This window comes from Myotis brandtii, unplaced genomic scaffold, assembly GCF_000412655.1.
Source record: "Myotis brandtii unplaced genomic scaffold, ASM41265v1 scaffold986, whole genome shotgun sequence".
Lineage (NCBI taxonomy): Eukaryota > Metazoa > Chordata > Mammalia > Chiroptera > Vespertilionidae > Myotis > Myotis brandtii.
The window spans coordinates 1,437,781-1,465,545 of NW_005372102.1; the positions used below are offsets into that span (position 1 = coordinate 1,437,781).

Sequence of the window (27,765 nt, forward strand, 5' to 3'; positions counted from 1 at the left end):
CCCACCCTGTTCCCCCCTGTCCTGCCCTGTTCCCCCCGTCCCCCACTCTGTCCCCCCACCGGCGCAGCTGGCTCCGGGCAGGTGGGAGTGCAGGGTAGTGCTCCTGGGCAGGACCTCCCTCGCTTTGTTTAACCTGGAATTTTTATCCAACTGCTGGTTTCTGGGCCTAAACAGAAACTGTCCCCTGTGGACAGCAGTGAACACCCAGCAATCACCACACCTTTACCTGTGGCTCGTCTTCCCGCAAAGTCCTAGATGAGTTCCCCTCCCCCGCCCCACGGTCACTGACTGAACTCATGTGACCCCAGGCTGAGCTGGGAACCATGAAAACCCACCTAGAAGGGCCTTTCCTAACCTGGGGTCTGCTCCCCAGGCCCTGCTATGCCGGCCCGGGGGCCACAGTGGGGCACAGACACAGGGGTACTGGGTCCCCTGACCTTCTGAACTACTGGTACTCCTTCCAAAAGCTACGGATTCCCACGTCACCAAGTCTGGATTCCTGGGCAGTGCCCGGAGTCCAGATCTAAAGCTAACGAGCCGCCAGATGTGGGGACCCCAGCCTCTGGGTCCTGTCGGGGGACAGACTGCACGAGGCGCGCATGCCCTATCTCCCCGGCACAGCCCTTGAGATTTACAATAAAAAACGACAATTTGGACAAAGCTTGCGGGCACACGATGGCCTACACTGAACCCCAGGAGGGCGGTGCAGCCCCGCGCACCGGACCAGAGCCCCGCCAGGACAGAGCCGCCTGGGAACGCGGGCCTTGGTGCTTTCTTTCCAACTTGGGTGTATTTTCCAAGTGTTTCCAGCACCTATTCCTGCTGGAGCCAGAGGAGCACAGGCGAGGACAGACAGCGGGAGGGGGTGCGGAGGACTAAAGCCCCGCCGCCCTGGCCCGTGACCGCACACCACAAACCGTTTGTGTGGTCCCCGTGGCCCTTCTTCTTCTGGGACCGCCCGGTGCTCCTGGTCCTGGACCAGGAGAAAAACACTCCCTTCCGCTTCCGCTCGCTGTCCTCGTCCAGGTCTTCATTCAGGGACCGTCCTGACCGCGATTTCCCAGTCAGCTGTCGTCGAGGGGAAAACGTTGAGAAAACCATGTGCGTGACTTCCACACATGCAGTGCGCTAGGCAGCTGAGGAGCAGCAGCAAGGGAGCGAGAACTGCTCTACGGGCGACAGGCCCGTCCAGAGACGGCAGCTGAACCCCAGCGGACCCGCCCCAGCCCCGCCTCAGCATGCCGTGTCCTAGGAGGTGCCCTGCATTCTCCACGCGTGAAGGAACCCACATGGCACAGCTTCCCTCCCGCAGAGCAGCTCCCACCCCGGACACGGCCGCGGGCATGAGCACGACAGCAGCACCTTTTTTGGCGTGGACACATTGGAGTGGTCCGAGCTGACGCTGTGCTTGGAGGCCGGGCTGCTGGGCACCTGCTGGGAGTCGGGGAGGGAGCGGCCCTCCACCTCGGCCAGGATGCACTCCTGGTACAGCGGGGACTTCAGGAAGCGCGTGTAGCTATCAAACTTCATCAGGTTGAAAATCTGCGGAGTCCATGCCACAACGTTGGTTAACAGTAACCAGGACAGCCAGCCCTGAAGGCGCGGGGCGGGACCTCAGGCTCCTCTGGCCTCTTCTGAAAGGACGCCATTAGCCATTTTCTCCACCCACGCCCCAGAGTCACTTTCCAAAGTTCCTTTACATCTGACTACTCTTTCCCGTAACACAGTCTTTCATTTGTCACCTAAAACCAGCAAATCCCATCACCCTCCATGAAGCCAGCACCAGGAGGAGACAGCACAGCCAGGGGTGACCCTGGGGAGCTGTACTTGACAAGAATGGCCCCAAACCAGCCTGGCCAGTGAGGCTCGGTGGTTGTGCATCGACCTATGAACCAGGAGGTCATGGTTCAATTCCTGGTCAGGGCACATGCCCGGGTTGCAGGCTCAATGCCCAGGAAGGGGCGTGCAGGAGGCAGCCGATCACTGATGCTCTCTCATCACTGATGTTTCTCTCTCTCTTCCTCTTTGAAATAAAAACATATTGCCAAAACCGGTTTGGCTCAGTGGATAGAGCGTCGGCCTGTGGACTGAAAGGTCCCAGGTTCGATTCCGGTCAAGGGCATGTACCTGGGTTGCGGGCACATCCCCAGTAGGAGATGGGCAGGAGGCAGCTGATCGATGTTTCTCTCTCATCGATGTTTCTAACTCTCTATCTCTCTCCCTTCCTCTCTGTAAAAAATATAAAATATATTAAAAAAAAAAAAGAAATAAAAACATATTTAGGAAAAAAAAAAAGAATGACCAAAAGCCGTGGGCATCTGGAGGGAGCAAGGACTGCGTGGCCACGCCTCCCTTCTTCATCCCATGACCATGTGGCTCCACAGCAGGACTCTGGAAAGCCTGTGGGACGCGTGCTCTACAACGGAGGCTACAGAGCGTGAGGTCCAGGCACACCTGCTGCCACAGTGAGGCGCTAATTGAAAAAATCCAAGCTTACACCCAGGGTAGGCAGGAGTAAGTTTACACAACACAAACACATAACGGAGCGAGAACAGACCGTCTCTCCTCCTCACACTGTAACCCTGCTCCTGCCCCGCCCTGCGCGAGCAGCACCCTGCCTGTGATTTCCCACGGGCGCGCACGCAGCAGTGGGACTGGATGGTCAATGTGGGCGCCCCTGAGACCCGGGGTCTGGTTGGCCACACCCAACACCAGAGCCCAGCGGGGAAGGCAGTTCCTTCCTCCCCAGCTCACTGACCAGCTCCTGCCCTCCCCGCCTGGTGGCACTTGGGAGCTCGCTGTCTGGGACCCGAGCCCTCTTCCCCGCGCCTGGCCAGAGTCCCCGCGGCAACGGAGGCACGGGCTCACCTGGAGCTGCTGCTCCTTGAACATGTCGGGGTGCGGGGCGCTGAGAATGTCGTCTGCCAGCTGGGCCTGGCTGTCGATGTTGACAGGTGTGGTGGCCTTGCTGCACAGGAACGTGCTGAAGATCTCCCGGGCCCTGTAGGAGAGCTGCCGGGACATGCGTGTGAGCCATGTGCAGACCACAGCTCCCCCAGCTCCTGTAGGAGAGCTGCTGGGACACGCGTGTGAGCCACCTGCAGACCACAGCTCCCCCAGGTCCCGGCTGGAGACAGTCCCTGGGGCAGTAAGCACTCCTTGGTTGAATAAACAAAGTACAGGCCAGCATGAGACCATCACCAACTCGGCTCCTCTCTAAACCTTCCCGATGGGCAATTACTAGTACGTGGCTCACAGGCTTGGGCGGCACCGCCACTGTGGGCGCCAGGTGCCGGTCTGTGCGTGCTGATCTCTGTGAAGTGGGGCTGGGTTGGTGCAGCCCTGGGGTCACGCCTGACACGTGGCCTCACTAGATGAGAGGGGCCCAGGCTGCCTGGAAGCCCGTGTGCCACCCTCCTGCCTGGAAGCCACGTGCCGCCCTCCCCACACTGCGCGGGGGTGCGGCTGCGGGAAGGCATTTCGCAGGCTGTGCTCAGCACAAGGAAATGCCACAGCGGCCCCGAGAAGCCCACTCTGAGAGGTGTGAACCGTGTGAGGGTGCTTTCACACCCTCTCCACCGCCCCGGGGTGCCCCCATGAAATCCTGCCCATGGCCACCCCTCCCTGGGCACGAAGGAGCATGCGTACCTCTTTTTTGTCGTGTGCGGGCACATGATTAAAGTATTCACAGGCCTGCCAGAATAAAATGTTTTCTTCACTGAATTCCTTCCTTAGAAAATCCTAGAAAAACATGGTCAGTGAACTTCCACCCGCGCTCGGAGAAGTGGGGTCAGTATCCCCGGGGCCCGCCTCCCCGCGGACTGCTCTTCACTCCGACCTTTCCCACTTCGCTCTCAGAGGCGGGCTTGGGAGCACCTGCCCATAACTGAGCCCCCGCGCGGCAGCCGCTGACACGGCGCCCAGACCCCTTGGGCAGCAGGACCCGCCCACGGCGCTGCCTTCCGGGTCCTTTCAAGACTCCGGTGCTGAGCCCGGTGCCCGTCCTACTCACCGAGAAGTACCGCACACCGAGGGGGTCCTGCAGGAGACGCTCAAAGGACACGGCCCAGCTGGCGACCCTCCTCTCTCGCAGGCGCCTGCAGCTCTGCACGCTGGGGAGGCTGGCATTGCTGCTCAGGCTGTGGTTGCTCACGCAGTCCTTCAGGTCAGCACCGTTCAGCTCTGCGGGACCAGCACAGACCCACTGCAGGTGCGGCCCCACTCCTGCCCGCGGCAACAACCTGGGCTCCCAACAGTTGTCTCCTCTGGCACCGCACCAGGCACCGCACCGAGCACCCAGGACGGCCCTGTGCTGCTCTAGGCGCAGCGGACCGAGCATGGACCGAGCACGGACCGGCGGCTGCAGGGTGCACACTCAGCAGTGAAGGCGACCACAACCACAAGGCCGTCCGTCGGGGGCTCCCGAGGGAGTGCGCCTGTGAGGAGCGCGTGGAGGGCAGACTCACACGTGTGCACTCCTGCCCTGGGCTGGGCCTGAGCACAGCATCCAGGCACCATGTCCAGATGAGGTGTTTCGGCACACGTGTTGGTGGGACGGCTCGGGTACAGGCCACCCGATGCAGCAAGCGCCACGTGTGCCCCAGGAGGCTGGCTGCCGAGCTGCCTGCAAAACGGCACTAGCGACTGCCTAAGCACATGCGCACACATGACACTAACATGACACTGTGTGTCAACTGTGATGGATAAACTTAGAAAGTATTTTAAAGGCAGAAGAACAGACAGATGGGTAGTACAGTGCAGTGAGAATTCAAATGGGAACGAGAGCTGTGGCTCCGTTGTCTTCATGTGAGCTCTCGAATGATGCCCCCACGACACCCTCGCCACCTCCTGTGAGCAGCCTGGGTGCCAGTCCCGCGTGGGCAGGCCTGGCAGTGAAACCTGAGCGGAAGGGGTGGAGGCCAGCCGGGCAGGAAGAGGGACATGCCCTTCGAGGTCCTACAACTGAGATAGGAAGCCCACGAAACAGTGCTCATTCTGCATGTTCCCGCGTGGCTCTCCTCTGCCCGCCCTGGTACTAGTGCGCAGCCCGCCGTCCAGCTGGTTGTGGTGAGGCGTCAAGTGCACTAGTTAATTGGCTCCAGCTCCAGGTCAACCACTTAGAAGGCGTCTTATCAGTGACGAGGGCGGGAGTGGGGAGAAGGCTGGTGAGGGGTGGGGCGAGTGAAGCCTCGACAGCCCCTGATGGGTCGGCAGGGACGCTCGCCTTCAGATGAGCCCCCTCCACAGACGTGCTGACTAAGAGGCCCACAACTCAAGAGGCAACCCCGAGCCCGAGGGCTGCGGAGGTGGACAGGCGCAGACGCCGCACCCTGGAGCGTGAGCCTTCGGGGCCAGAAAGCAAGGCCAGGAATTTGGCCACTTGGGATCCAAGTGCTCACTAGAGCCCCTTTCTCCTGAAGGCTCCGAAAGCGTTTGCACAGGGAAAGGAGACAGGGCGAGAGTAATCCGATCCTGTAGCTGCCACTGAAAACCCAAGTCACACTCAGAGGCTGCGTGAGACCAGAGGTCACTGACTCTTCCCTTGAGGCCCCTCAGCCCAGCAGGACCAGGGCCCAGCCAGGCCTCCTGCCTACAGAACATCTGGAAATGCCTGGCCACAACACTTCCCCATGTGGGCAGCTCTCCATTCCACGTGTCCAACTGTGGACCAAGAGGGGTCCTACGAAAAGTAACCTGACAGGTGATCTGATCGTAAGTCCCTCACGGGGCAGGGCAGCGTGGGTGGTCCCGCCCAGGCCTCTACCTTCTGTAGTAAAAGGTTTCTCTGCCTGGAGCCAGCCCTGCCCAATTCTGTGCTTCTAGGTAACACACCTGTGACATGCCTCCTTGAAGCCATAACCACTGGGAAGAGGGAAGAGCTAACAGTGCAGGATCCTGTCTGTAATCCGATCCCCTCGCTCTCCCACCTCCTGTAATCTCCTTACATCCCCCCCTGATTCCAAACGCACAAGCAAGCTGCCAACTCATTCTCGGAGCATCTGGGATCTGCTCCTGGCACATGCTGTCAGTTTAGCTCAAATAAACTCTTACAACAATTCTCTACAGGTTTGGATGTTTTGTGCGTTGACAGGATGTAGGAAATACTCCCATGTGCACTCTCACACACACATGTGCGCGCTCTCTCTCTCTCTCTCTCTCTCTCTCTCTGGGGCTGGGGTCCTAGATGGGGCCCAGCTCTGAGTTTGATGTCTGTCCAGTAACCGGAGCATCGAGGGCTCAACACCATGACATTAATGCTCCCTAATTAACATACAACCCAACGCACTTCCCAACAGATGCTGATGAGAACTAGACACACTGAGTGTGAAGGTTCATGTGGGAAACCAAGCCTGAAACGCTGGAGAACAAAACAGAACAAGGGATGAGCAGGGCCTGCCCTCCCGAACAGTAGCCAAGTCGCCGCTGGTCCTCGGCTGGGGGGCGCAGGTGCAGAAACACACATCACTGGACAGAGCGCAGCGGGTCGCTCAGTCAGCGGTGCAGGCCCAGCCGGAGAGCCTCTGAAAAACAGGCCACCGATCCCTCCAACACACGGAAGCCAATGCCACTGACCAAAGACGTGTCACCATGAAATTAAGAAGCACGAGGAAAAAGCAGTCACATCTTGAAGTAACTGACGAGGAGCCTCACGACACAAGCCCGGAGCCATAAGAGAACAGTGATTCGACGGTACCAGGCCGTTGGGCAACAGAGGTGGTGCAGGTGGTGGCATGGGGGAGGGGCAAGGTGGAAACTTCCAGGTATAAAAGGAACTCGTGCTGCGAACTTAATGAACAGCATGGGGACTGCAGTTAGCAACACTGCATTGTGTGTTTGAAAGTTGCTAAGAGAATAGATCTGAAGAGTTCTCTTCATGGCCCTGGCCGGGTATCCCAGTTGGTTGGAGCATCGTCCCGATACTCCAAGGTTACAGGTTCAATCCCCGATCAGGACACATACAAGAAGCAACTGGCCCTGGTCAGTTTGGCTCAGTGGATAGAATGTCGACCCATGGATTGAAGGGTGGTGGGTTCGATTCTGGTCAAGGGCATGTATCTTGGTTGCAATCTAAATCCCTGGCCCAGGTCGAGACAACAAATCGATGTCTCTCTTACATTGATGTTTCTCTCTCTGTCTCTCCCCAGACCTTACACTCTCTCTAAAAATCAATGGAAAAAATATCCTCAGGTGAGGATTAACAAAAAAACACACACAATGCAACCAATGAATGCATAAAGAAGTGGAACAACAAAGTCATATTTCTCTCTCTCAAATCAATAAATTAAAAAAAAGTTCTCATCACAAGAAAGGTTTCTGTAACCATGTGAGGTGATAGACTTTACCTAGACTTATTGTGGTGATCACTTCACAATGTATACACACCAAATCATTATAGTACACCTGAAACTAACACTGTACATCACTGATCCTATATAATAAAAGCCTAACATGCTAAGTGTCTGGTCGTCCGTTCAACCAATCAAAGCATAATATGCTAATGATATGCTAAGGCCGCTCAAGTGCTTGCTATGATGTGCACTGACCACCAGGGGGCAGATAGTTGACCGGTCAACCAGTCGCTATGATGTGTACGAACCACCAGGGGGTAGATGCTCCGACTGGTAGGTTAGCTTGCTGCTGGGGTCCAGCCGATTGGGACCGAGCGAGACGGGCTGGACATGCCCTGGAGCCCTCTCATGGTCCCTTCCCGGCTGGCCAACTTCCCGTGTCCCTCCCCGGCCCCGATCATGCACCAGTGGGGTCCCTCGGGCTGGCCTGCACCCTCTCACAATCCGGGACCCCTCGGGGGATGTTGGAGAGCCGGTTTCGGCCCGATCCAGCAGGCCAGGCCGAGGGATCCCACTGGTGCACGAATTTGTGCTCTGGGCTTCTAGTGTCTCAATAAAAAAATTAAATAAATAAAATCTCTGTAAAAAACACCATAAGCTAAGTCAAAAGACAAAAAAGAAATCCCAGGGTAATATGTATAACACACCACACACACAAAGGACCTATTTTCTTTATGTTTAAAAGGCCTTCATGTCAGTAAGAAATAGCTCCATAAATCAGAGTAGCACGAAGAAGAGTATGGACAGTGACCAGCAAGGGCCACGGTGGCTCTACCCTTGTGGAGGCGTGTGCAGCTCCACTCCATAAGCTACAGGGGAATGTAATGACGAGCCACTCTGCACCTACTGACGGCCAACATCGCCCTCAGCAGGCCCTGAGCAAAGGGGCCTGTGTCTTTTATGTTAATAAACAAGATGATCTCACAAAATGAATGATCTCTTTTTAAAACACTCGTATTATGCGTACCAACACATCTGTCGTGAGCTGTTCTTCCCTGGAGGCAACAGAGGTTGACAAGAGGCCTGAGGGGTGAGCAGTTAGCCGCCCTCGGGGAAGTGGGGAAGCCTCCAGGACAGGCGAGCCGCGAAGGCCCTGTGCTGGATGAGGCCCTGGGGACAGTGGTACACAGGGAAGGTCAAGAAGAGACGCTTCTTCCCACGTACGCACGAGGCGGGCAGCCCTGAGCTCTGTCCCTGCAGGCCAGTGAGGGGCCGGGGCCGGGGCCGGGGAGGCAGGAGGAAGACACCGCAAACTGCAGCAGAGCTGCGAGCCAGCTGAGAGTGTGGGAGCCTTTATTTCACATGAAAGGTGCTTGGATTCCAACAGCACAACAGGCAGAGTGGCCTAGAGGACGAGCTGCTGTGCCAGCAGCACACAGGGCCACACGGAGGAGAGACTGTCCACTCTGCTGAGAAGGGCACCCCCACACCCTACCCCGGGGTCCTCGCTCTCACTCTCCCCTGACCCACAGGGTCAGGAGCATTCCCGCTCCTCCTTCCAGTCTCCATTCTCTGCTGTGGAAACACACCCACCACTGTTTTGTTTCTGACTGAACACCCTCCTGCCTGCTTCTGGGCCTCAACTCAAACACCAGGGGTGCTACAGACGAGACAGCGGACAGTGACGCGGAGGCCAGGCCACGCCACCCGAGGCTGCACCCCAGCGCTCCCGCTGCGCAGCCAGGGCTCCTGAGACAGGGCCGGTGCACAGAGCAGCCCACAGAGCGCCTTCCCTCAGGGGCCTCCGCGTGCCTCCTGCGGTGGGGGCTGCAGGCGGGAGAGCCACGTGGTGGTGGAGAGCCTGGGGCCGGGGGTAAGGCGGGAGCTGCCCTCGTGGGTTACAAAGCCCAGCACTCCCTGCGTCCTCGCCTCACAAGGGAAGGCCCCTCGTCTCAGATGTCCACCTCCAATGCTGAATCTCCAGTGCGCACCCCTTGGGCCGCTCTCGGCCTGCTCTTGACACATGGAACATGGCGCACATTTATGCAGGATGACCTTGAACCTGAAATGGACTTCCTTCCAAGGCCAGGATTCCCCCCCACCTCCAAGGCCAGGAGAGGGCGTCCCCATAGGCCCCCCTGCTGCCTGTGCTCCCTCGGGTCAGGTGTGTGGGAACCAGGCACTGCCCCCAGAAGAGTCCACCCACCCGCCCAGCGGTGTCGCTTTAGGGAGCATTTCCTGGTTTTTGGTGTCACTGTTGTGGTTTCCTTTTCTTGCAATTGGCCAGTGAGTCAGAAGAATGCTTTCCTGGTGATTGGGTTTCTAAAGTCCGTTTCAGATTTGCTGAAACGGGAAACGCCACCCCTCTAAGTGGCCGACATACCTGTGGGCTGCCTGGTGCAAGCAGTACTGCAGGCACTCATGTCAGAGGCCTGCAACGGGCTTTACCCGCTCCTGTCCCTCCAGACCGTCTCCCCCAGACCAGCGCCTCGAGTCAAGCACAGCCAATGTTTACCTCCCGACCCCCCGGCACCTCCAGGCTGCCAGCCGCCTGTGCCCGCCGACTCCGCCCCACACACATACCTGGAGGCCGAACAAGCCAGCCTGCCCCCGCCAACCACAAGGCGCACAGACCGCGCGAGGACTTTACCTGGGTAGAGCTGATAAGAGCCACTGTGATGCCATTTAACCAAATACTTCCAACCATTCACTGCAAACCACCCCTCTGAATCCATACCAGGCTCAGCCGGCACAGCCCCCGGGGCCCCGGGCAAAGGCTCGGGCCACACACAGAGACATTGTTCCTTAGCTCGCTCCCCAAGGAGGAAATTAGTGCGCTTTCTCCAGCGACGCAAAGGCAGGCGGACAAAGGCGACTCCCTGCCTGCAGCTCCGGAGGGAAACCAATAGTGCCCTGAGCACACAGCAGTACGGGCACATGTATAATTCACGGCCTCAGCCTGCGCTGCGGCGGGGCTGAATTATTTACAGCCCAGCGTGGGGCAGACGCTGCATCGGAGCCACAGGCCCCAGACAATGCGGCTGAGCTTTGGTGCACGGCTCTGCCTAGGCAACTGGCTCTTACAGTGGGAAGGAAAAAGTACTTGTAGCTTCTTATAACATGTACTAGTGCCCTGGTGCACGGATTCGTGCACATTGAAAGGAAATTCATTAGAAGGTGGCCCGTGGGGCAGGACTGGGCGAAACAAGTCAGACATGCCCTAGAGCCAACCTCCCAGGGTCCCTCCCAGCTAGCTGCACCTGGGGCGGCGGAATGAGCAGGGTCCCTCCGGCAGGTGGGGTCCCTCGGCCCTGTCTGTGGGGATTGGGCCAAAACTGGCTCTCTGACATCCCCTGAGGGTTTCTGGATTGCGAGAGGGCGGTTCTTGAATCGGGTCCCCTCCTCTCTGGTTCCAGGGTGCGTCACCTGAGAACCGCTGCTGCCAAGTTACCGCAGCTCGGCAGCTCCTGCATTGAGCATCTGCCCCCTGGTGGTCAGTGCACGTCATAGCTACCAGTCGGAGCATCTGCCCCTGGTGGTCATTGCGCATCATAGCTACCAGTCGGGCAGTCGCTTAGCCTTTTATATATACAGATAAGGGTGCAAACTCTTATCTCCCTATGGATTTTCAATCTAAACACTTTTCACTTCACAGACATGAAACTGATCTTTTTCATGGTGAGTGATCATCAGAGACTGCATGGTGGTGGGAGAAGCATTCAGCCCTACGCAGCTGCACCACGGAGCTGCACAAGGGCAAGGAGCCTTAGCACAGGCCGCATGGCTTTGGAGGTGCTGCTGCACCCTTGTGGCGGGGACTGGCGGGGCCGGGGACTGGCGGGGCTGGGGACTGGCAGGGCGGCCACTGCGGCCCAAACAACCACAACTGGGTGACGGCCCAGAAAAAGGTATTACCTCAACCTCAACACTGTCCAGAAAACGACTCTGGGAAATGGCCTGAAGATGAAGCATGGCCTCAGTTGGTCTTACCTTCCTCTCAATGCCCTTTGACCTCAGTCCCTGCAGCACAGGACCACGCCCCGGCGAGGCTGTGGAGCAGGAGCAGCGGAGCGCCAGGCTCTGCCCTTGTTGCAGGCCCTCTGGCCTGTTCCCTCGTGGTCGTGAGGACAGAGCAGTGCAGACGCGAATGCCTGTGGAACCAGCAGGCAGAGCTCCTGGCAGAGCTGAATGACCCGGGGATGGGCAGGTGCCTGGGAAACCTTCCCTCGCACGAGGGTCGCCCCTTTTCCACAGGCCATCTGTTTGGGACAACTTTTTATTTGATGTCATTTCAAACCTGCAGAAAGCTTACTGAGAATAGCAGAAGGAACGCCTACACACCTTGCAGCCAGCTCACCGCTACCTATTGCCCTGTTTACCATATCAGTCTTCTGTCTCTCCCCTCACGCCCTTCTTCCCATTCTTTCCCCTAACACTCACACACACACACACTCACTCACGCACATGCTCTCACACACACTCACACACTCATGCATACTCTCACACACACACACACACACACTCACGCACTCACACACGCACGCGCACACTCATGCACATACACTCACACTCTCACTCATGTGTGTGCACTCTCACACTCATGCACACACTCAGCCACATTTACACACACACTCACACTGATATACATGCACGCATACTCGCACACATGCATATTCATACTCAAACACACACACTCACGCACACATTCACGCACACTCACACACATGTGCACACACTCTTGCACACACATGCATACTCATGCACACACCCACTCACACACATAACTTTCTCCCAACTATCTGAATTACCTTGGAGACAGCAAACCTCTTTGCCCCTAAATACTTCAGTGTGCATTTCCTAAGTGCACAGACATTCCCTTCCATGACCACAGTACAGCTATCAAAACTGGGAAACATAACACAGTCCATACTCCAATTCCATCAATAATGTCTTCTAGCTATTTCCTGCCAGTCCAGGATCGAATTCAGGATCACTTAATGGTCACGTCTCTTTAAAAGCCTTTTTTCTTGCCCCAATCCCTGCAAATGTTAGTTTGTCCCCCGATGAGAAAACCCAGACACAAGGATATCCAAGCCCACACGATCTATCACCTCCCGCCCGCCACCCCCGAGCCCAGATGACCACCCCCCAGGATTCAGACAAGGACAGATGGGACGGACCTTCCCCCAGTGCAGCCCGGGGCCCTACTGATAATTGGACCCCACAGCACCTCCTCAGAATGGAGCCTAAACTAGTGATCTAATCCATCAGCCCATTTTACAGATGAAGTGGTGGAGGTCTGAAGACTATGACCTGCCTGAGAGTAGTCAGTGGCAGGGCTGGGACTTCCTCCCGGCATCACAGGGCTCCCCTAGTCTGGCCCCCCAGGCAGATTTCACAGCCCGGGAGAGAAGGTAAGGGCCTCAGGCTCTCCGGGACCCTCATGTGCAGTGCAGTGCACTCTGCAGACCGCCGAGGGCCCCCCCGAGGGCCCGAGGAGCTGTGGGTGGGGACCGGAACCGAGCCTCCCGAGTCAGCTTGGGGAGTGGAGCGAGCCTGTCCGAGGCAGAGCCCAGCCCACCTCCTGCCTGACAGGACTCGGCTTCTGGAGCGCGAAATGCCAGGCAGATGGGAAACGGGGAGCTCACAGCCCGCGAGTGGGCAGGGCGGCAACTGCAAAGGGCTCGTGTGGGAGGTGGGAGAGATGGACGCGTGTGAATCCTGTCGCCTGTCACACTGGTGTCCGGGCTCCAGGCTCAGAGCTCCCGACTCCACCCGCAGCCGGACCACAGGAGCCTCTGGCTTCGCCAAGGAGACAGGGCATTTTCCAAGCCCTGGTCACACACCCCCTTCGCGTGCGGATTGCAGTGACAAAAGTTTACATGATCCACTTCCCAAGTAATTTCTGTGTGGAATTAATGTATTTCATCTCAACAAATAAATACATATGCTTTATGAAGCGTTCATTTTATTGGTTTTAGAGAGAAGGAGAGAGAAACAACTATGTGAGAGAGACACATGGATCGGTTGCCCCCTGCATGCATGCTGAGGCTTGAACCCGCAACCTTTTGGTGTACGGGATGACGCTCCAACCTACTGAGCCACCCGACCAGGGCATGAAGACATTCTTTCATCTGTGCTAAGGGCCACACAGGAGTGTGGCCCAGCTGTGGCCTGTCCCTGTCTAGAGGACACTGCATGCAGAAGCCCAAGGTCCCCAGTGCGAGCTCCATGAGGAAGACTCAAATGGTGCTGAAGCTCCCCCAAGCCAGGGAGGGCACCCCACGTGGGCCTGCATGGAGATCCTGAGGGTAGAGACCAGGCCACAGGCACCTTCCCTCCAGGATGGGGCTGGAGAGCCAGCGCTCAGCAAAGTGTCCTTGACCAGAATCAAACCCAGGACCCTTCAGTCCACGGGCCGACGCTCTATCCACTGAGCCAAGCTGGCCAGGGCTTGAAACTGAATTTTTAACCATCTAAGTGGGGAGTCTGTCTCCTCTGAGGCTTTCTCTCCTCCGGATCTGTAACTGCCTTCGGACCTGTCCCAGCTCTGTCTCTGTCCACTCCCTCCAGGCAATGGTGTCCACGCCCAGGCCGACTGCACTGGAGACAAATACAAGAGTCCCACTAACATGGCAGCTGCCAATCATCAGCTCTGCTGTGCGAGGCGCTGCTCTGAGGCATCAATGCTAAGCAGGTGGCCCTCAGCCACACTGCAAGGTGCCTGGGCCCCGCTTTGCAGGTGAGAGAACTGAGGCGGCAGCCAGTCCAGAGCTGGGGTTTAAACCTGGACAGCTGATCCCAGAGCCACCGCATGTTCCACTGCCTCACAGCCCCTCTCCAACCCGCCTCCCACGATGGAGACCCGCCTTTCTGCGTGACCTGGTAGTCAGATCTCCCAAGACCTCAAACGCATGACAGACCGCTAATTCCCAGCTGCACGCTTCCTGCCCAACCCTTTCCTGCTGCCCGACATCTACCCACCGTCTCCACCTAAAACAGAGTGAGCCCCTCTAAGGGCCCAGGCCCACGCAGCGCGGGGACTGCCCACGGTCCGTTTCTCCCTCCGGCTCCTTCCCGCCGTCCCCACAGGTGCCGGTGGAAGCTCAGGGGGGTTTGGGTTCCCTCTTCCCTGACTCCACGCTCTGCTCATGGACACTGGTTCTCCCTCAGCTTTCCGGCTCCCCGGTTGCTCTCCCGGTTCTCCGGCTCCTCCTATCTCCCCAAACTCAGCTTGCGGGCCCAGCTGACCAGGCGCCGCACTCGCACGGGAACGTGGGGTAATCAGCTCAGTCACTGACCGCTCCCATGTGCCCAATGCCGAGGCGGGCTACACGCACCAGGGGCAGGGCAGGTACAACAGCCCGCTCCCCCTGGGCATGAGGGCATTTCACCCACAGGTAACGGGAAACCACTGATGTCCTTTGTGCAAGGAAGGGCAATGGCCTGAGTTTTGTTCTTAAATTTTTAAAAATATATTTTTATTGACTTCAGAGAGGAAGGGAGAGGGAGAGAGATAGAAACATCAATGATGAGAGTCATCGATCGGCTGCCTCCTGCACGCCCCCTACTGGGGATCAAGCCGCAACCCAGGCATATGCCCTAGACCGGAATCGAACCCGGGACCCTTCAGTCCGCAGGCCGATGTTCCATCTGTTGAGCTGAACCGGCTGGAGCTGTTGTTAATTTTACAGACCACATCCGACATTAGAGTGGAAATCTGTGTCGCAAGGATCCCGCATCTGGCCATGATGGAGTGACCGGGCACGACTTCTCCTGCCGTATGTTACCAGAAAACTGGGGAAGGGTCCGAAGCAACAGTTCTTACAAGTCAGAGCAGTCACTGCAAGATTCCGATTCCTGAAGGCAAAGAGGTGAAGGAGGTGCACCCGGAGATCGAGTGCCCAGCACCTGCCAGGGGCACCACCAGTTCTTGTTGGACACCTGGCCTTCAAAGGAGGCCCACATGTGTTCCTAAATAATGGCGCTAAACCAGCCTTCAGTGAAGCCACATTCAACTTGCCCCAATGAAGCCCAAAAACAAGCCTCAAGCGCATCAAGCCCACCCACAAGTAACGTAATTCCTATTTAAACAAACCTCCATACCCTGCAAAGGAAGACAACCAAACCCAGCCCCCACTTAAAAATCACTAGACATGGGAAGATACAGAGAAATATGACTCGAATCAGGAGAAAGATCAGTCAACAGGAGTGATGGGAACCTGAAGACACTCAGAGATGCTGTAAACATGCTCGAGGGTTTAAAGGAAAGCATGAACACAATGAGAGAGCGAAGGGCTATAAAAGCCAAAAGCCACTGCCGGAGAGAAGAACACACTCACTGAAATGAATAGCTCACAGGATGGAAGCGAGAGCGTATTAGACATGCAGAAGCATTTAGCGAGCAAGAGAAATCATGACACATGAAGTGTATGGAGGGGAAAGGACTGAAGGTGAACAGACCTCGATGGCCGTAGGAAAAATTCAAATAGTTTAATTGGTAATTAAAGTCCCCAAGCCAGGAGGGTGAACAATATCTGACCACAACAAACCCCAAACAGCACAGATACAAACAGAACCAGCCCAAGACTCGTCATCATTGAAATGCTGACACCCGCAGTAAAGAGAAAGCCTTAAAGCTCTCTTCCAAGTGGTGTGACCAGAGGCACATCCTTCACCTTTCACAGGGCATCTACTTGGGGGTGGGGGGAGTATCCCTAATTTGCATACAAGCTACTCAGGTAGAGGCCTTGAGAACCGCCACTGAGCCCTCCCCAACCTCAGGGTCTGCTTCTAGACCTTTCTCCTAAATTATTTTGGCCAAACAGATTTTCAGCTTTCCCTCAGCAATTTTGTTTTCAGCTTTCTCTCAGCATATTCTCTTGAGAGTGAATCTGCTAAACTTTCCAGACCAATGTGAAAGTTCTTTGGGAAAAAGCTTCAAGCATATAAAACAGTATTTGTTATTTTAGTCACGTCCTCGTTATAGTGCAACAGAAAACGGCCCAAGTCACAGCGCAGGGCTTCCTGAGGCAACCAGCGGGCTCCTGCTTCCAGTTCCTGCGCTGTCACGAGGCTCTCCCCAGGGGCCGGGTGCTGGCCCCCCGCAGCGGAAGGACACACACCCACTTGCAGGTAGGGCCTGGGGGGAGTGAGGAATGGACACAGGAGGGCCCCAGGGGCTTCCACTGTGACCTCCATGCTTTAGACAAAGCATGCCCAAATGTTAGCACGCCACTTCTCGGAGGTGTGTGGTCACTGGTCTTACTACTGTTGAAATTCTGTTTGCGTGGAAACAATCCCACAACGCAAGCAGTTCCTGATCACTCTTCCAACCCCGGAGCAGCAGAAGGAACGTGCCGGAGGCGTCGTGGCGGACAGGGAGTCGGCTTCCAGAGCAAGCTCCATCCGCCTGGCGCCCACAGACTCCGTGCTCCGCGCTGGGAGCCACACTGGTCTCTGGCGGCGTTTTTACGTTCCCAAGCGAACCATAAGGAATGCGATGCATTCAACCAAAACAGAGGGTTCTGGTCAGACCCCTCCTCACACAGCAGTTACACGTCGCCGTGAGTCCATCTCCACTACCGAACAAACATGTTTGAAAATGGGCAATGAGGCTGCGCTGCCTTTCTGAGAAGGAAAAGGTGAATTCACCAAAGCTCTGCCAATGCCGTGGCTCTGCGAGAGCCCACACTCTCCCCTCCTCCAGTGTCACTTGCCAAAGCTAAGACAGCGACCACCTTGGATTTGAAAGGGGGATGCAGTTTAGCCCCGGCTTAATCTCACCCTGCTGGGCCCGAGGTTGGCAGTGAGGGCTGGGTCACCATGTGGTGCCTCCACCCTGCCCCGCAGAGCGGCCCTGCACACGAGCGGAGAAGGTGCCGTGGGCCCGGAGCAGAGAGGAGGGTGCAGAGGGGGAGGGATGCCCTCGGAGGTCGGAGGTCGGCCTGTGAGCTGTGCCATGGGCACAGAACCCACACCTCCCCTCCCCAGCCGGGCCCCTCCCCACCTCCCCGTGAGGATGAGCTGCGTGTGGAACTGCACAGGCACAGGCATTGCCAGCCAACAACCCAAGGCCCAGGAAGTGAGTTGTTCTGTGAGTTGCACTTACTCTCACGTGGGGGGTGATGCAGAGGAGCGGCTGACACTCAGGAGAGGGGCTGGCAGTCAGCACAGGCTCATCTGAGAGTCTGCCCCGGCCGGGGACAGCACGCTAGGGGCAGAGACGCTGTGCGCCTGAGGGGCCCTGGGAGACCAGGGTGGAGGATGGCGTTGAGGCAGCTCGCGGGTGGAGAGCGGTGCCAGGTCTAGGAGGTCACAGGAACGTCACGGACACGGTCATGGACCCAGGCCCACCCCCACGGGAAACTCTGGGACCCGCCTGGAGGGGAAGCCGAGCGCGAGTGTGGACAAGCTAAGCTGGAGTACTGATGAGGCAGCCACCGTGGAGGCATCGCGTGGGCGTCACAGACCTAGGGCCAGAGTGGTTCCTTCGAGGACTTCCCCACGCTCACAGCCTGATGTGTGCCTGTGGATGTGGGCATCGGGCACCCCAAGTTCTCCACTGCAGAAGTCAGACCCAGACATGGCAGAAAACACCCCACCTTTGAGGATACGAGTGGGGGGGGGGGTCCTGCCAAAGCTGCTTAGTACAGAGTGAAAAATGGAAGAAAGAAAATAAGGACCAACTTTGTTCCAATAAAGCTTCGAGGTCCGAGCCGGGGAGCAGGGGCGGGCTCTGTCCCGTCAGCATGGAGGGTCTCGCCCACTTCTTCCCCACCACGCCGCCCCTCACATGCCGCCGAGGGCGAGGGCTCCTGTGCCCACGTCTGAGTGGTTTCCCACGCGGCAGGTCAGGCCTCTCTCTAATGCAGGAACGCTCTTCCCCTCCGCCAGGCGGGACCTGCCTCCCTGGCCCCCAGCCCGGCCTGGCTCACCCCCAGAGACTGACCTCCCGCGTTCCAGCACGTGGCCCGGGGAGCTGGCGTTGGGAGCCCCTCTCCCTCTGAGGAGGGGAACCCTGCAGCTGACAAAGACTCCAAAAGCAGCATTGTCCAACTTCCTTAAAACAAAGCCACAGAACGCCATGGCGAGCACACGGACAAAGGTGTCATTGTGAGAAGGAACAGAGTTAACTGAGTCCAAATCACCTCCCTGACAAGACTGGACACAATGTTGTGGAGGGAGTGGCGTACTCTCGGCAAAGCGAGGCTGATGGCGAGACCAGCCACCCTGCCAGCCTGGCGTTCCCAGGGCCCAGGTCACCGCACCAGCCGAGCATCTTCCCATAGAAACCGCTGCCGGAGCCCAGGCCCCGGGTGAGCCAGGCCGTCCTGCTCAACGCGACACAAATGCCTCTGCGTGGAGACCCCTGAGGTTCCCCCGGCTCCTCTCAAGCTCCTTCCACCACCGAGGAGGGCGGACGGGCTGGGGCCGCCTCCTTCCCCGGAGGCGCCCAGGAAGTGGGGTCAGGACCTGCAGGGGCTCTGGGCGAGGGGTGGGGGCCGAGGGCGCACAGTGGCTCTGGCTCAGCAGCCACTTCCCCCTGTCTCCACGGCCCTGAGCCACGGCCCAGGGTCTGCCTCAGTGCCTGTGACGGTGAAGACGGCAGAATGCAAGCACGTGGCCTAGAACGAGCGTGCAAATTGAATGAGAGGACTTTCCTTCTTACGTGTGATCAGTAAAGAAACCGAAGAAGGAAAAAGAATAAAAACATGACCAAGACTTAGTGACCCGTCTCAGCTGCCTGGCGCGTTCCTGAGGGCAGAGCGTGCGCACGGAACAGCGCCTCCTCCTCACCTCGGCCACGGGGGCCGCCCGGGACGAGGGCCTCAGGGGCCAGCCCACCCGGCGCACCAGGGTCTGAGGCGGGAAGGGAAGGTGGAACGGGGTGGAAAGCCCCCACGGAGGGGAACCACTGCCACCAGCCAGGACACCACTTCCTTAGGAAGGACACGGGGCCCAGGAGCCAGGGACTTCCCACTTGGGAAGGTCAGCTTTTTAAAAAGCACACAAAGACTCAACATAAAGCTCCTACGGCTCTGGCATCTACTGCGGACAGAAGAGAACTTCAGAGACCAACAAAGCCAATATCTATGACTCGACTGAACACAGTGAATAAACTTCTCAGTGATACGTTTCCTGCAGAAGTGAGCCTTTTACCAGAAGAGAGAGGCCAGAACGCAGTAGAGGGTGGGCATGGACACATCTCTAAAACCACACACTTTATCCTGGATTTGGTGACAGGTCCGACTGCTTTTTAAGGAAGTGATTAAATGGCCGGGCTATCACTGCACATAAAGCGGGTAACACAATTCCTTTTATAAAGAAACAAAGCCCCAAACACGAACTTCAGGCCTGTGCAGGCTCAGCTCCAGGTGGGACCTCGCCTGTGGCTGCGGGTGGACGCCCCCACCCTGCCTGGGGCTGGCCGTCAGGTCCCCTCCCGGGCAAGCAACCCGCTCCCAGGCCCAGGGGGAAGCCAGCAGCTATGGGACAACATAAAGTACCAAGAAAACAACACTTCGCTTCTCTCTAGTGTCAAGAGGCGGCCTTGGCCCGCTGCCCCCGCTTGGGCGCTAGGCTGTGGCCTGGACTCAGATGCACAGCCGGCACGCGAGTGAGAAGACAGTGCTAGCACGTTCTGATAAAGGATAAAGGACAGAGGAATAGATTCATTAGAATCCTGTAAAGACCACCTGTGAGCAGAGAGGCTTTGTGAGCATCAGAAGAATCAAGGAAGCTTTGGAAGAAACTCTCCCAGGACCTTGGAGTTCAAAGCGAGCCCTGGGCGAGCAGGGAAGTGAGAGGCCTCGGCCGTCCCCTATGGCCAGTCCCATCCAGGACCCCACGTGCACAAGGATAACAGACAGAGCCTCTGCCCCTCTCCCCACTCTGGCCACCTAGGACCCTCTCCTGGGAAAGGGAGCGTTTGCAGCTGAGAGCGCCCCGACTTTCCAGAGCGGCTCAGCCCAGCAGAGCTCCGAGCCGTCCGGGTCCCGAGCGGGCTCTCCCACAGGCGCAGGCTCGGGCTTGTCAGCCAGGGTGTGGGCTTGCCACGCAGCTGCCTTCACGCTGAAATTCAGGTTCACCACACGTCTGCGGGGAATGGCTTCCCAAGCATGTCACGGGCACCGGGGGCGAGGGGGAGCCCCCCACTAGCCCTAACACGCCCCCCACCCCCCCGGACGTGGCAAAGAAAACACCTATTATGAGTGAGTTAATGGCAAATACACTTTCACAATTTGAAAACGTCATTAAAAATAATAAAAATATACATCAGAAAGTGTGACTTACCGCCGTCAGACACAGTTGCAGACTGAAAGAAAAGAGAGAGAGACATGAGTTAATTAGGCCTCATGGCAAAGTCGGAAACAGCAGTCCCTCCGAGGAACCCAGCCGGGGCTGCTCCGAGGCTCGCTCCCCGCAGGTGCCCAGCAAAACCAGACACCTCAGTGAGTCAAGTGCGCTCCCACTTCCTGAGCGGACTCCGCCCAGCCGTGGGTGAGCCCGGCCACATCAGGACGGGCGGAAGTCCCCGTCATTTCATTGGAAAAGAACAAATCCCAGCACGTCGGGCCTCAGCTCAGCGAGAGCCTCAGGGAGAGCACGTCTGCATGTTCACCTGATGGGTGAGGGCTGCGGTGGGGCAGTCTCACGGGGGCAGGCAATGTGCCAACCGTCAGTGCAGTGCCGCTGGCTTTCCAGTGGCTGTGCCCAGTGCCAGTGCTGCCTTGGGCACAACACACCCCACTCGGTGCCTGCACCCTGGTACCAGGCTACTGGTACCCCCTCCACTGCCCAGGGCAGACCCAGATGGCAGACCACCAAGCCCAGCCATGCCAGGTGTGGGAGGAGGGGCGCAGCAGGCAGGCGGGGCAGGTTTCCAAGGAGGGCGCCTGGAAGAGGGCGAGGCTGGAGGAGAGGAGGGCTGGCTCCCGGGGACAGGGCCACGTGCTGCAGCTGGGACTGGAAGGAGGCTGCGGTGGAGAGAGGCCTGGAATGAGACACTCAACAATAAACGCTGCCGTGTAGTCCCGGCCGGGCGGCAGGGGCTGAGGCTATGGGAATGCGTTCGCCGCGGGCAGCTCGGGGCTGCCTTGTGGGAAGGTCACTTCCACCTGGACGTGTGGAAGGAAGAGAATCTGGGGAGGTGGGGGAAGGGTGGGAGCTGGTGGGGCGCTTGGAGGGGAGCAGGCTCGGTGCTTCTGCCTGCTGGTCCATGCCCAATGCGATGCCCCCAAACCTCGCCACTCAGCCTGCATGGAAGAGGGCCAGGGGCCTCTCCCATGCCGAGCAGACCTTGTCGCAGCCCCTCACCTGCGGGACTTGCACCTGGAGCCCAGCCAGCCAGCTAAGTGACCCACCTTCCCCCAGGAGGGGTCTGCCACTCTTTCAAACGTCGTGAGGCCTGGGTCAGAATCTCCGAAACTGTCGCTCGGCACCTTATCCATGACTTTCAAGGGTCAAACATGTGCGGCTGTGTGTCCGGTTTTAAACTGCCATCTTGCCAAGAGCAGCCGCAGCCCGTCCTTGGCTACCGGCCTCGGCGCAGGGTCTGGCTTCCATCACAGAAGCGGGCGGGTGTCCTTCCCGGCGGACAGAGGCCGTGACGGCTGTCCCTCGCCCACACTCACCATCGATCGCCCAGCCACGCTACACATTAGAGAGTATCGAGGGCAAATGATTCCGAGACGAGGAGAGGGAGATCTGCGAGGCACACACACACACACCACAAACTGTGTGTCCACCAGGAGCATCTGAGAAATAAGTCATCCCGTGCGAGCGGCAGGAACGTGAGGACAGGGCCACTTCAGGGTGCAGGGTAAACGAGAGCTCGGGCCGTGGCAGACAAGACAGAGGCACTGCAAACCCTCCACACTGGCCCCAGTGCCCTGAGACGAAGTCTGGGGGGGTCGCTGCAGCCAGAGACGGAGGAACGTGACGCTGAGTGGGATGCCCGAGGGGTGAGGAGAGGGGGCCACGTGGACACGGCGAGCAGGGTGGGCTCAGCATGCCCGCGGAGGGCTCAGTGGGAGGCTGCGCTCCAGCCTGTGGGGCCTGCGGTGCAAAGCACGCGGATCCAATGCAAGCTCAACACACGTGCTGCTGGAAGCGCACTGTGCTTTGTTTTTTGGTGCAGCTTTAGATTTGCAGAAAAGCTGTGAAGACAGCACAGTAACAAACATGCTTTTTAATAGTGCTGCTCCCACAGAAGTAAGGCGAGACCCTGGAATGGAGAGCGGTCAGCAAATGCCACCACTGCCGGGGGAGGGCCGGGCATCATGCAGTGCGGGCCACTCAGAGGTGCCCCAGGCAGGCAGCCACACACAAGGCCTTCTGGGGAGAAAGCAGCCCACGCAAATATGAGCTCAAAGTTCAAAAACGCCCTAAAGCCAAGAGAAACCCACCCTGAGAAAGAGCCAGCAGAACAGACAATAATGGAACTGAGACACTGGGAAGTCCTACCTCACACAGGGTGTCAGAGAACATGAGACTGTAGTGAAGGAAAAGCTGCTGAAGAAGAGGAAGCAGGCAGCAGATTTGAAAACCCCCCATCGGATGTCTGACAATGAAAATACAACTGTTGGCATTCAACGCTCAATAGAGAGGTTGCAGACATTAGAAGGCTGGAGAGAATATGTGGGAACTGGAAGACAGACTCGGGGAAAACGAGGCACAGAGAACAGGACAGGGGTGCGCAGCGTGGGTGGCGAGCACGCGGGAAGCCCTGAAAGTGCTCACCAACCGTGGCCGTCCCGGCAGGCACTGCTCAAGGTGCCCACCAGGACGGTGCCGGTTCCAGAGGCCTCAGGGGCCAGCATGTCCAGGAAGGACTCAAACGCCCAAGGCACAGCCTCACCCGATCTCCTTCCCTCCCCGAGTCTGGGTTGTGTGTCCAGAGTATTTCCCAAGTCCAGACTCTAAGGACAGTTCTAGGCATCCAGGGTGGCCTCTGTACTGAGGGTTCTCCCGGAGGGGCCAGCGAGGACTCAGAGGTCACGGATGTCCCCTGCCCACCCCACATCTGCTTGTAACTGCGGAACCAGCTCAGACTGGTCCCGTCCGGATTCCCACGAGGCCCAGATGCACACTCATGAGGGACACAGGTGAGTCCTTCGCTGCGCCCATGTGGAACCAAAGGGCCGGGACAGGGCCAGACATGAGACTCGGGGCCTTTCAGCAGCCAAGGGTCCGCTGTCCAGGAAGGCCTGGTGCTGAAGCCCCAGACCCCACCGAGCCCTGGATGGGGCAGGGCTGAGCCTGGCCTCCTGTGTTTGGGCTGGTCCGCTCACACACTAAAGCTTTTTTCTTTTCTCAAAAGCTGGCACCATCGTGTTGGCTGCCACGCGCATCAGGCCGCGAGCTCCGTCCAGAAACCCTTGATAAATGTAAGTTCACACTGGGCTGCTCCCAACAAGTCAGTATGAAAAGTGCCACCGGGAACCAGCCCAACCCTTTATTTGTGGTCTCCACCTCCTCTGTTCATAGCCCAACCAGACATTAACCTGAAAGGAAAGCCCGGAGACAGAGTTAATGTCACCCAGACATAAAACCACTGTCCTCCGTCCAGGTCACATATGAGCGAGAAACAGGCCACTTAACCTGCAAATGAATAGGTGTAGTTACCATAACCCACCTCCGGCCGCTAACACGTGCGGATGCGCAGGTGCGCACCGGGGCAGGGTGGAGCCTGACCCAGCTCCTGCGCGGGAAGCACCCAGGACGCGAAGCAGCGGAGGAGCACGTGGCCGGGCTTCATTCTCCCAGGCGGCGGGTGTACAGGGGCGGAGCAGGCAGTGCCACGGGGAAGGGCTGGCCGGGGAGAGGAGGGCGGGCGTGCCCTGTGGGGAGTGTGGGGTATAGCGTGCTTTCCTGGTGGCCAGTGCTTGGTGTGGGGGTGGAGGTGCAGGCAGACAACCCACTGACCTGGGGTGTGTGGGAAAGGCAGGGGACCCAGATCATGTCATTCTGCCTTGGGACTGGCCACAGGTCCAACTCTGACCACACTGCCCTTGGAAGCCTGGTTTGCATGCTCTTAGCACATCCTGGCTGACCGGCGGCGCAGTTCACAACGGAAGCCCTGGATCATTCCAGAACACCACAGCGGCAAGAACACCACAGAGGCAGCCTCAGCTCGGGGACTGAAGGTTAGGTGTTGCCAGGTCCTTGGCTTCTGCTAGGCCACGTGAACGTTTTTATGAAGTAAGACCTACCATTCCTCACGTTTCCTGATCCCCGGCACAATGTGTATTAATAACTTGTTTGCATTTTCCGCACTTTCTGGGTCCCTCCCAAATCCGCGTGTTACACTCAAAAGAGAACAGCCGCAAAGGAGGCTGCCAGGGAACAGGTCCCGGTGCGCCAGCACCTTCCCCTGTGACGAGAGAAACAGACCCGGAAGGAGGCCGCTTCACCAGGGCCAGGCGCCGCCTCCCGGCTGGCCTCCACACTGACGGATACACAGGTGCGAATGGGACTCAAAGCGTCTGGGGCGGTGACTTAGGCTCAGACCGCCCTGCGTGCCCCCCAGGCTGCTCCTGCCGCCCCCAGGCTGTCCCAGCTGCAGAGCCTGGTGCAGGGGCCGTGGGTGCGGGCCTGGGAATGCGGCCGAGATGGCCCCACAGCTCCCCTGCTTAGCCCCGCCCCGGCTCATGTGCTGGGGCTGGAGATGAACCCAGAACCCCCCCTCAGGGGCAGCCTGGACAGAGGGGGCTGAGGCAGTGTCCCCAAGCTGTCACAGGAGGGACAGGTGTGGAGGACTCAGGGCTGGCCTGTGAGAAGGGCAGGGCTCTGAGGGGCGAGCAGATGTAGAGTGTGTAGGAGTCCAAGTCTGAGGTGGGCACTTCGCCACCAGGCCTCCTGCGCATCCAGGGAGATGGAGGGACATGGACGTGCTGTGGGTCTGGGGTGGGGGTCAGTCTCTAAGTGACAGCACAGAGGACCTGGGTCAGGAGGGAAGCGCGAGGCCGGGAAGGCCCAAGGACAGCCACACAGACGCTGGGAGAGGCAGCTGCTCTCAAGAGGGACAGCCCCTGCTCAGTCGCCAGGGCGGGGAGAGGGTGCAGCAGGACATGCTCGCATGCTGCCCGCAGGCCCGGGCGGAGGAGACGGCAGGAAGGAAGGCTGCATGCACGGGGCCTGCTTCTGCGTGAAAAGGGGAAGCTGCGGGACAGCCTGGAGCAGCGTTTCCCTCCTGCGTGCCTTCCTACCAGATAACAGTGAGCAAAGCTGACCCCGAGGGGGACAAACACCGCCCCAACAGGCGGCGGCCCCTCCTCCATCGGCCTTAGGTGCCCAGAGCTGCGGGCCGAGGAGGTGCGCGAAGGGCTGCCTGGCCAGGCCTCTGCGGGGCCATCTGGGAGAAGGGCGACACACACGGCGGTTCATCTGAGCTAGAAAAGGGCGCCGAATCCCGAAGGACGCGGCCAGCGTGAGCTCATCTCACAGGCTCAGGCGGAGGCGCTGCCAGCACATCAGCCCACAGAAGGGCACGCCGGACACGCTCACACCCATGGCCACCAGCAGCCTCGCCACGGCTCCCCGTGCACCCCACGCCCCCTCCGGGCGGTCCCTGCTTCTCTGGGACCCAGGCTGTGCAGAGGGTTAGGCTGCCTGCCCGGTGGCCGGAAGAGGAGCAGGCAGAGTCATGGTCAGTGACGCAGAGGACGAAGGCCTGGCTCTGAAGCCAGAGAGCCCCTCGCATCACGGGCAGCCCTGACTCCTCCGAGCACGCGCTGTCTTCCTCGTGCTGCTCACACTTCCCAGCGCAAACGCACAGCCTCCGCTCAACACCAGGGCGGCCTCCTCCAGCCTCTGCCCCGTCCGGCCCTCTGGGGCCCTGGGCTTCTCTGAGTGCGCAGGGGCTCCTGCTACCTGGGAAAGGCAGGCCCTGGCTGGGCCTGGTGGACCCTCCGATCCTGCAGAGCCCGGTGCAGAGGCAAAGCCCTGGTCTCGGGAAAGCTCCTTCCCAGCCCCAGGCACCTGCCCGGCAGACCAGTCAAAGCTAACCTGCCACAGCCACGTGCCCCCAAACCCGAGACACACGCCTCTGCCGAGTGTGCGACACGCAGAGCCGGTCCCTTATGACCAGGAAGCGAAGGAAGGACAGACCACAGCAGTGGCAGCCCCCGTGCAGCCCGCCATCTGAGCCGGCCCTGAGGGAGGATGCACGGACCATGGCGGGCACATGCCCCGGTACAGAGCAGGGGGGACGCAGGGCGAGGCAGCAGGTCAGCGTGCCCTGGGTCCGGAGTGGGACTTGCTCCTGCTGCTCAGAGGATGGAGAGGACTGCCCGTGTGCGATGCTGCGACTGCCAGCGAGTCCCCTACTGCTCCTGCCCTGCCTCTGGCTCAGGAAGCCTCCATCCAGCCCAGGCCCCGCAAGAACTGCCCCAGCAGCCCCGGTGGATGTTGTCACGGCCCTCCTGGATGGCACAGGGACCCGTGAAGCGAGACTCTGTCAGACAGGGCAGGGGGGCGGGTGCCAGTCCAAGGAGGGGGTGGCGGGCAGGAAGCTTGTTAAAGCTTCTCCCGTGACACTTCACATTTCTTTTAGGCTGTGGGCTTCTGTGTGTCCTCAGCCAGTATCTTATGGCATCTGGACTGTGACAACCCCGTGATGTGGTTTAAAGATGACGGCTCTGCTCTGCAAAGGGGCGTGGACACTTCCAGCCCAGGCTGCATCGCCCTCGTAAAGACGCGAAGCCGATGTGTGCGTTCGGCCGGGAGCCCCGCGCTCGTCCTGGGCGGCACTCTGGCGGCTCCCGGCGCCTTTCCCGGCGCCTCTCCCGGCGCCTGCGGATCATGGGAAACAGCGCCTATAAAGGCTTACGATTCTCCACTTCACATGAAAGCAGCTCGCGAGGAGCACAGCCCTTTACAAGCCCTGTCACAAAGCACGGCTTTTACAGAGCACACGCCCTCTGGATGGAGCCCAGCATTCCATGCCCCCCCCCGCCCCATTTTCAAGATGAACCAGCTGAGGCTCAGAGAGGAGCACCCTCCCACCCGGCCTCCAGCCTCACCCCTTGCCCATGTGACCTGGCACCACTGCTGCGCTGGCCTGCGATGACTAACCTGGGCCCCAGTGGCTACGGACCGACCCCCACCTGCCACCGCCTGCTCCACGAGGGAGCCGCTCAGTTTTTGTTGCTTAAGGTACGCGCACACCAGCGACGGCCAGTGGCCTCCGTGACCAGCTCGTCTGCCAGAGGGCACAGCAGACACCCCACAAGTCACCCCCTCACTACACAAGCCCGCACAGTGGCTCTCTAGTCTCCTTTTCTAAACACTCAGAACAAAAGCCCACATTTCCAACAACTTGCCTTAAGATACTAGTGAATGAAAATGCAGCCCCACAGGCATAGGAATAACTGTTCCTGGGTCCACTGCGGACATGATCGGCCGGGAACTCACTTGTGCAGCCAGAGAGAAGCGGAAGGAGAGAAGCGGGACGTAAGCCGCTCCCAGGGCC

The 27,765-nt window shown here is 58.7% G+C and overlaps 1 protein-coding gene across 1 annotated transcript in view; it reads right to left on the reverse strand.

Annotated features, from left to right (window-relative positions):
- Positions 1-27,765, reverse strand: part of RGS12 (regulator of G-protein signaling 12) — a 59,267-nt gene that overhangs the window by 17,347 nt on the left and 14,155 nt on the right. Inside the window, exons 3-8 of the mRNA XM_014533452.1 lie at positions 20,586-20,607; positions 4,013-4,182; positions 3,649-3,741; positions 2,869-3,012; positions 1,363-1,542; positions 918-1,068 (exon numbers count right to left, since the gene is read on the reverse strand). Coding sequence (XP_014388938.1) covers positions 918-1,068; positions 1,363-1,542; positions 2,869-3,012; positions 3,649-3,741; positions 4,013-4,182; positions 20,586-20,607 — 760 coding nt within the window. The remainder of the gene's footprint in view (positions 1-917; positions 1,069-1,362; positions 1,543-2,868; positions 3,013-3,648; positions 3,742-4,012; positions 4,183-20,585; positions 20,608-27,765) is intronic.